The 10571-nt window shown below is 34.5% G+C and overlaps 1 protein-coding gene across 1 annotated transcript in view; it reads right to left on the bottom strand.

Moving 5' to 3' along the window:
• Positions 1 to 209: 209 nt before the first annotated feature.
• The window catches only part of LOC106476313 (insulin-like growth factor-binding protein-related protein 1), a 14031-nt gene continuing 3669 nt past the window's right edge, over positions 210 to 10571 (bottom strand). Inside the window, exon 2 of the mRNA XM_022380219.1 lies at positions 210 to 463. Within this exon, the coding sequence (XP_022235927.1) occupies positions 210 to 463 (254 nt within the window). The remainder of the gene's footprint in view (positions 464 to 10571) is intronic.

Raw genomic sequence — 10571 nt, 5'->3', positions numbered from 1 at the left:
TAATGTCGTATGTTAACATATTCCGAATGTGATTTCGATGTAATGGTTAAAAGTAATATTTAGGCTTAACAATACGCAATTTTTATCATAATATTAATAGGCTACTGGTATAAATGGAACGCATTGTTGTTACACGTCAGTTATCTTTCAGTGTTACCTTTCTAAATGGTTACCCAGTGGGTCAACATTAAGATTACGGAATTATAACGCTAGAATTCAGAGTTTGATACCCCACGAGACAGGGCACAGAAAGCCCATAGTGGAGGTTTGTCCTTAATAACAAAAAAAAAAGCAATCAAAATAGGACTCACGAACTTACATGGTAAAAATTTTTGAATCCCGTTTTGTAGATCAACACGCCAATGGATTATGGGTATTGGCCAACCGGAAGCTTCACAAGAAAGTACCACGTAACTTCCTGTGGTGTTGTACGTGTCTTCCGGTGCGAATTCAATAGTTGGTGCTAATAGAAAATAAGAAACAACAGCAGGTGTTCATTTCTTTTACTGCCAAGTTCATAAACAGTGAAAAAGCTAAACTATGTATGTTTTTTTACTTCCTAATATCACAAGAAACGCTTATTTTAGTCTTTTAATGAAACAATTAGGCTAGATCATTGTTTTCTTATCGTTATAACGTAACCATAAATAAATTCTTCAGACAACGAAAAGGATACTGTTTGTGTTTCTATGTCCAACTTTAAGTATATTAGCTGATAATAAGAGTAACCTTTGATGTGATTCGACAGAGATTGTCGATAAAAGCGCCTAGTAACAGCAGTATTTATTTATTTTTTGTTTAGAAAATATAACCCACCCACCCATATAATAATTAGCTTGTTTAATTAGGTGTTTTTTGTTCAGGCTTAATGCTTACTCTAGACACAAAATTGCGCCTTAGGCAGAAGCTAATTTTAAAGATTGGCTTGAATAACTTAGAACTGGAATCTATTTATCAAGTGGACACTTTCAAAAAGTGGACACTTTCCGAAAATAACTTATTTCATCCCCGTGTAATATAGCGCATAAGTTCATTACGTTTAAGGAGAAAATATATATACATTTAGAATTTGTGACATTAATAAAATAATATTCTACACATGAAAATATTTAAACCTTTGTAATATTGTTCTACAATATAAAATATCTTAAACATTTAAAGAAAAAATTTTTATAGTTAAATTATTTCTCGTCACAACGAAAAATAAAGCTGAATTTGCCATATATTATCGGAGCACTGTTTACTCAGTGTATAAAGACGATGATTCAACTTGATTGATAATACTTCGTTAGGTACAGTCTGCAGAATATGTCTGTCCTCAATTTAAAACCAAAACAAGTTATTGTAAGATTAAATTAATTTTTCTGAGACTACAAATGCTCAGTAATGGGAAAGCCTTTCTTCACCGCCTCTGACCAACTGATAATATCTTGTTTCATTTTAGGTCAGTGCAACGCCAAGCTATATCGTCGGTTATAGTATTGATTTACACAGCTTTAAAGACAGTCCAAGAGGTGTTCTATAAGATATAAACCTGAGTTGTTTTGCTGAACAGTGTATGGGTTGTTATTCATGATATACTACCAGGATTATGATTGTCTGATATGACGTATTATTTTTATCTGGTTTGTCTGCAGCTGAGAGGGGTTAAACATTTGGGTTCAATTATATTTCCGTATAAATTTGTCTGACAATAAATTCTCCTTTTTTGAAATACAATAAGATATGTACATCTGCTCATACGGAAAAGTTCTTCTAATACATCTGAATCATTACCGAAACTATCATATTAATTACAAAAAATAAAACATAATAATGCACCGCCTCCCAGTGGCACAGCGGTATGTCTGCGGACTTACAATGCCATTTTATATTAGAGGACTGCTTCGTGATGCTCCCCAGTGGCACAGCGGCATGTTCTGCGGACTTACAATGCTAGAATCCGGTTTTCGATACCCGTGGTGGGCAGAGCACAAATAGCCCATTTTGTAGCTTTGTGCTTAATTACATCCCCAGTGGCACAGCGGCATGTCTGCGTACTCACAACGTTAGAATCCGGTTTTCGATACCGTGGTGGGCAGAGCACAGATAGTCCATTGTGTATCTTTGTGCTTCTATATCTTATGGCATTGTGCCAAACATTTAGTCTATATCTTATGGTATTATGCCAAACATTTAGTCTATATCTTATGACATTGTGCCAAACATTTAGTCTATATCTTATGGTATTGTGCCAAACATTTAGTCTATATCTTACGGTATTATGCCAAACCTTTAGTCTATATCTTATGGAATTGTGCTAAACATTTAGTCTATATCTTATGACATTGTGCCAAACATTTAGTCTATATCTTATGGTATTGTGCCAAACATTTAGTCTATATCTTATGGCATTGTGCCAAACATTTAGTCTATATCTTATGGTATTGTGCCAAACATTTAGTCTATATCTTATGGTATTGTGCCAAACACTGTCGAAAGCTTTCCAGACATCAAGAAAAATTCCAATTGTGGCTTGATTATTGTTGAAAGATTCAAAGACAGCTTCTGTGAATCGTGTATGATGATCTATAGTTTGTCACTTTTGTACGTGATGAACATTGTATGTGGGAAAAAGGTTGTTAACTTCATAAAAATAAAGGAGTCTGTTAGCTACAATTCTTTCAATTAGTTTTCCTAAACAGCTAAGAAGATTAATGGGTCTAAACTTTTCTGGACTGCATGTTATTATAGGATATTTAAGGATTACTGTTATAGTGGCTTTTTTACAGATATCCTGAAAGTAGTCAGTTAGTAATGAATTAACATTCGTTAAATGACTAAGCAGATTATCAAAGGCTTTCTTGAGAATTATGTTTCTCACCCTGTTATATCTGGGAGCATAGTTTTTGAGTATATATATATATATATTAACTTCGACTTTTGTGACTTTGTGATTTAAAATATCATTTTGATTTGATAGTGTATTGGAGTCTGTGTTATTTGGTGGGAAATTAGGTGTGTACAGATGTGAATTAACCTTGACATGGTTGCTGACAATGTGCTGTTTCCAGGAAACAGTTATGGAGGAGTCAACATTTTTGAAGATTGTTTCAAGTTTGCATTTTCTGGATCTGATTTTGTTATTGTACTTGATATGGCAGAACTTATTGTTATTGTTTTTAGCCGAGTTTAGCGATTTAAATTTCTTCCAAAAAGTCCTTTGGATTTCGTTCAAGGTTTAAACTATGTATTTGTGGTGTAAGTTTCTAGTGATTGTTTGTGTATCCTCTCAAGGCCATGCAGATACTGACATCGACAGCAATGGTAAGTGCATTAGACATTTGTGTAGAGCATTTTGTTTTCTATGGTGGTTATTAACGGCGGAAGGAGAGTATCAACCATCAACCATGGTTTTGAAACTTTTCCAGTCCACTTGAGTGAAGTTGTATACTGGCGGGAGGTCTTGTGATAGTGTCAAACTATTACACTACTATTTCATGAATGTACGTCAATAAATTTGGCATCAAATTATAGTTTATAATTCAAAGTTTAGTATGATTTATTATTTAGTTTCTTACTTCGAAAGTAAATATACAAAAAATGCTAAATATCAATTTTTGTGTCACCTGGTACATCGTCTTCTGCTTTTTATATACTTCCTTATTGATATTGACAAGCTAGAGCATGAAACAAGAACCTCCTACTTTTTCTGTTTGCTGAGATATCATTATGGTCACAGTGGATCTGCCCATCTCAATCTCTTTTGGAAATACTTGTTTACCTACGTCCACTTCTCTCAATTACATGTTTATAACCAATCAAAAATGCTCGTTTTGAAGTACGTAACTCTGCCAGTCTTTATAAAGTATTTACGTGGGTAAAGCAGTCTATTCATTGGTATCACGTATCGTATTACTCTTATCTCGGATTTTGTGCCGTACAGACATGCTTACCTTCTCCGCGTTACTGAGCCCACGGTTATTGTATTCAAACAGTCCTTATCAGGACTAAGTATTAATAAAGAGTTTTGATCTTAACTTGTATAATATTACACAGCCAAGTGAACTAAACAGTTCTTCTCGGGACTTCCGATCTGAAGACAGCTTCCTACTGCTGCCCAACCAACATGAGCGTGAATTGTGTCAGCAAGAAGAAGAAGAAAACACGTCCAGCCATATGCTCCCAGAGCCAACCACTATCTTTGTCAAAACGCTACAACATGCTTGCCAAAGACTCCATGATTTCAGATGACAATTCAGACCCTTCCTTGCCATCAATTTCAACAGTCCCATCACTCATCAAGGACTAACGAAGCTCAGCACTCTCCATCTACAACCACTACAGACAACACTGATCCTTTTATGAAAATAACCTAGATCTAACTCTCATCGACCACAACAGACGCACATACCAGGAATACATTCTATGTAAAATAAAGACTCCGATACCACCCTCTTAGCCATCTACATGTCACCCCAAACAACACCGGACATTACCTTTCTAAACTCAATAATGTTAAAATATAACAATGTAATCATCCTTGGAGACCTTAACGGTTCTCACCCCTCTTCCAAGGCTATACCACTAACGCTGCTGGCAGGATTAGGGCTAGCTTCACACAAATACATAAACTAACTGTAATTAATGACAACTCCCCTACCCACACACACATCACAACGAACTCAAACTTGACCCCACTGTTATTCAACCAGAGATTGTTCACCTAACCAGCAACTTTAAAGTACACGAAAACATCGGGGGAGACCATAACCCTCTTTCATTCCAAATTAGTAGCCCCCCAGTGGCACAGCGGTATGTCTGCGGAGCTACAACGCTAGAATCCGGGTTTCGATACCCGTCGTGCATTTAACAACAACAAAAAACGTTTTTTCCACTCTTCCACATAACATTTCTACAATAAACCTTAATCACGAGTAGGGATAGAGAGATCTGATGATCTCTGATCACCCTTGTTTGTTTTGTTTTTTTGTATTAAACCTAAATACCTGCCATCACGAGTAGGGATAGAGAGATCTGAGGATCTCTGATCACCCTTGTTTGTTTTGTTTTTTTTGTATTAAACCTAAATACCTGCCAAGAATTGGATTGGAAAGCAATCTTTTCCGTTGCAAGTTTGGTGTGAAGGCGATATGGTGATCAGAAATGATATTTTTTACACCCAAATATAGTTTAGCTAGGAAGCCTGATACATTACAGTTGTATTTTGTGGTATCGGTAAAGTAATTTGTAATTTTTTGATACTTCAAAATGAATATATTAAACATACAAACATCTTTTTTTTACAACCCCCTCGTGCGAAATTCGATGAGGCTTAGCAAGTAGAACACGCGAGTACAAAGAAACTGCGTAACATCGTATGCAGTAGAGTTTACTGTTTTCTATATATTTTTTAATTACTCTTCTAGGTTTTAAGAAAAATAACTGATACTTAAGAATTTATTTGTAAATAGTAATAATATATACACATATGTAATGTATGGTAACCGAAATATGATTGTATTTTACAAAATACTGGTTGTCTAGTGCTGAGACCAAGACATTTGTACTTTGTAAATTCCAGCGGCTTTATACTCAATGCCTATCGCGATAAAAGAATAAGGAACTACATACGGTGGGGATACACTGTCTATCAGTCTTAACCCATCATTCGCAAAGTCTCACCTGTAAAATAACAAAAAATAAAAAAGGTAACAGGGCAAGATGCAGAGAGCTGTGAGAAAAAAAAAGTGAAAAAAAAAATCCAATCACTGGGTGGTGAGCAAGAAAACCTTACCCTCTGAGGTTAGTGTTCTAACCCCCATTATGGTAATAAAGGCTTACATTAATAATGTAATATTAGTAATGCAACAGAAACAAATATACTGGAATAAAAAATAAAATCCTTACAGAGCGCCCCCAGTGGCACAGCAGTATGTCTGCGGACTTACAACGCTAGAATCCGGGTTTCGATACCCGTGGTGGGCAGAGCACAGATAGCCCATTATGCAGCTTTGTGCTTAATTACAAACAATAAACTTTTTTCGCCACAAAGATCGTTTGCCGACTGCCCGTTGTTCATATCTTGTCAACCTATACACTGTAAAGCCTCCTATATTGGTGAAGCCAAACGACACCTTAAAATACGAGCATGTGAACACATGGGCATATATATAACAACTAGAAGAAAGGTTACAAACTCTCCCAACTTACCAGAACAATACAGAAACAGGACATCCGATTTCTTTCTCTAACTTTAAAATTCTCTCAACAGCCAAACACGATACTGATCTTCTAATAAAAGAAACATTATACATCAAAACTCTTCTTTCATCCCTAAATAACACAGTCTTCACTTGATTTAAACATATTTGAATTTAACTATTTCATTTGTGCCACATTTTTCATTTTCTCGTGTTATATTTGTATATTCAAATTGTTTACTTCTTATGTATATATTTCTGTTGTAGTTACAGATATTGTTTGTTTGTTTTGTACCTCTAGATTACTTACTGATGGAATTATGATAATTCTGAAACGTTTAATAATGCTTCCTATTATCACGTTCGTGTTTTGCTTTATCATTAAGTTATGTTTTCCGAAAAGTGAGTCGATAACTAGAATACATTTAATACTAATTTTTAACATATTGTTGGCGATGCAAAAAAATAAAACATAATTGATAAATCTGGAAATAATAACCAGCTTTATTTCAAGAGCTTAAAAAGTTATCAAATTAGCACTTTTATGCTTACTGTTTTTTCGAAATATTTTCAAAACTTTGTTGAACGATGTATGCATAAAAATCGTGATTGAAAAATTTAATTTAAAAGTCTGAGCGTATGATAATAATGTGATTTTAATCAAAACAGCATACAAATGTTACAAAATTCTGATGGAGTTAGTATGTTTTTATTTTGTGGTCGTTTTTCCTTCTTCTTCCTAAGACGTCTCATCTAAGAAAATAAATAAAAAATGCAACATTCATTATTTACTTAATGTAAAAAAAGTCGACTTACACATTACTGTACAGAAGTATAGAATGTCCTGACTCCGATAATTTGTTTATATTATAGAGATTGAGTACATTATATTAATATGATTTTTAAACCTTACTACGTCGTTACAGTCCGTGTCGTCACGTCCAGTCATGCTTTATCTGAAGACCAAACGTATTGGAACTAGCTCTGCATCTTAGTTTCCATTACAAAAGGCTCCATTGTAAGACTATCATTTCCAAAACATTCACCTCCTCCCTGCAGTTTGTCTATAATCCATCTGATGTATGAAGATGATAATTTTCCATAGATGCTTCTTCTGGTCACTTGATTGGTATGTCTTCATATAAAATAGCATGAATAGCTATCCATCATTATCCATCTTTGTACAGTCTTAGATCCTTCTTACTAATATTGCGTTGTACATGTATCATAATATTGTCCGGAACACGTGGCGAGCTTTGCAATTGACCTTTCTGACCATAGATTCTCATCATTTACAAAAATGCTGCACTTCGCTTAACTCAGTTGGAGTAAGATTTGTTGTAGATCTCTTTTTAGACGGTCCTGTTGTTCCAAACTGATCCACATTCCTTCGTTTTCCATTGGAATATCCCAGTCTTAGAAGTTCTAAATCTCCGAGATGAACACGTTTTTATAATCTGACTATATGAATATTTTACATACCATTCTCAACGGCGTTTAATCTTCGGTAGCATCACACTACCTGAGTAACGCCAATGTCCAAAGGTAGTTCTGATAGATTTCGTTTCACCACGACTTTATATTGGTCGTGGTTGTTATGTGTCTTACTGATTTGGATATCAAAACTTGTACACAAGCTATGAATGTATAGTAGTGTAAACATCATAAAGCTGACACAAAATGTCCTGGGTATGATACAAAACGCCCAACTTACAGGTAATAGCTTTCTGGTCTTTAATCTACTTTCTGAAAATAATTAATGTTAATAATTTCAAGATCAGATTTATGACTTCTGTTTGAAAGTTAAAGTTTTTTTAAAACAGTAAATTATTTATTACGATTACTGTCAGCACAATAACACATAACTGTCGTTCATTCGTAAAAAAACTAATTTCTTATTTATTGAATTTAAACCAAAAAGCTCCTCAGTGGCTCAGAGGTAAGTCTAAAGGCTTATAACACTAAGAGCAGGGTTTCAATAGCTGCGATGAGCATGGCACTGATAGCCCATCGTGTGGCTTTGCGCTTAACAACAACAATACCAAAAATTAGGCTTACCTTTTTCTTTTTTATCCAGGACAACAACTTTCGATGAAGCAGAGGCTTCGCCATATTCATTTTTGGCTGTGCACCAGTATATGGCAGTATCGTCGAGAGTTAAATTTAAAATTTGTAGCCAACCTGTTATTTTATATTTAGTAGGACCACCTCGGCTTTGAATAGCAATGTGTGGATCATCCGCTAGAGGAAAATAGTAACTATAATAATTCAAGAAAAGCAATAATTACTATGTTTACATCTGAATAAACTTTCCAGCCCAAAATACATCTGCGCAGACAACTTAAACAATAACAAAAAGTGAATATTTGTATTTGTGCATCAAAATTAAACCTACATCACGAAGAATTCAAAGAATACATGAATACATTTTTTTGAATAAAGGAATAAATGCCAATTAAAATAATGACAAGTTTATATTTTGATACTATTAATAACTAAAAGAGGAAAAAGGAAGTTTGAAAGTATATTCAATGATGGGTAAGTCTAAAAAACAAGATCAATTCCCAACAACTGATAGAATTGCGTGTAACAACAATGCGTTTCGTATAATGATAAAAAAAAACTGTGTATTTTTAAGCCTAAATATTTCTTTTAACCATTACCTGGAAATGACATTCGGAACGTGTTGACATAAGACATTAATTAAAGTTACATAAAACAAAGAACGCTAATTGAGAATACAGACATATTTAAAACCAAAACACCAAATGTTCCATACAAGCTTTTGACCTATTTACTGCGGTCATCATCATCAGGTAATTAGATGTTTACATGTCTAAGCAATAAAGTCTCCTTTATTAGCTACGTCCTGTCGTTCTCTGCTGAGCAGAGAATGCTGAAGCCTTTATCACATGGTGTCCCATTACACGTGTTATTGAACTGTGTGTAAATACTGATATGATTTCCTAGTTACTTTTGAAATGTTCTTTGATTCGAACCGTCAGGTGGCGCACGGTAAAACTGTTTATAACAGGTATATTTAAATTGGCAAAGAACGTACGACCATCATAATGTTGGAATCAAATATTTCATCTTGAAAAAAACTTTTCATGCGTAATTAAAGTTTAAAGATGACTCTCAGCGAAATATTTTTCTTAATTTTAAAACGTGAATAACCCCTAAATGTTAAACTGTTATTAGGGTCAGAAATATTTTATATACATCAAATACTACTGTTCCTCTAAACTTTATTAGCAAGATTATAGAGAATTATCTAAGAAAAGTATTTGATGTACATAAATGATCTCTAACAAAAGTCGCCCCCCAGTGGGACCTCTAATTTTGAACATACAGAAACCAGGTGAGGTCATCTTTTAAATTCTTCAGATATACTAAAAAATTATACCAGGGTCGTCCAATCACGGAAACTATCTACTGTTTCATGGGACAGTTATATTGTGTCCTGCTTTACAAACATATATGTTAAGTCTGGGAATTGTATGTCGTTAACAAATATATTGTATCAGAACAGTGACATGACAGAGCCTTGTGGAACTCAAGTTGAAATGTTGAATGTTTTCGAGAGAGTGTCATTTATTTTTACTGCTGCTAAACAGTCTATATTGTATAACTCATCAAGCACTTTAATCTATAAACACGTTATGGTAAGTGTCCTTAAACGAGTAAGGGGAAGTTACGTTGGAAGACAGAGCCGTATACCTTTTACGATAAGTTTCGTTAGAAGAGTAACAGTAACGTACATCGGACGACGGAATTTTCTACCTGTTGCGTTACAAGAGTGACGGTAAGTTACGATGTATGACAGACTATTAAAGACATTCACATAATTTCTAAACATACCAACTTGTAAACCTTCCAACTCCAGTCTCAACCTCGCCTTGCATCTTTAGTACTACTTAGTAAGTTTATACGTGTAGGTTAAGGATTTTCTATGTTAACCTTTATTCGCGAGTTCGGTTTAATATTTCTAGCATAATGGAACTTAATAAAGTCGGTCTTACCTACATCAATCTATACCTAGTTAAAAGTAATTAAATCGACGTTAACAGAACTGTAGAAGAGCTTGAACTGCGAATCTCAAGATTCTATACAAATAACAATAACCCTTCGGCTTTTCACTGAACTGTTTATCTTCCGGGTTGTCTTATTGTGAGGGTCATGGATCAAACTGCATTCTGTGGGGGTTAAAAGTATTACTACTGTCAGTGGAAGTCTGACACCACAGTGTGTGGTTAGTATCGTTTATAATTATAGCAGATGTGACGTCAGGAACTCCAGTACATCTTGTTTTGAGATTATTAATGTTCATTGCATTTAGTCTGTATCTTATGGCATTGTGCCAAACATTTAGTGCTATCTACACAAGGC

This window comes from Limulus polyphemus, unplaced genomic scaffold (assembly GCF_000517525.1).
Source record: "Limulus polyphemus unplaced genomic scaffold, Limulus_polyphemus-2.1.2 Scaffold10253, whole genome shotgun sequence".
NCBI lineage: Eukaryota > Metazoa > Arthropoda > Merostomata > Xiphosura > Limulidae > Limulus > Limulus polyphemus.
Note: the sequence above shows the minus strand (reverse complement) of the source record. Positions and strands in the feature narration are given on the sequence as shown.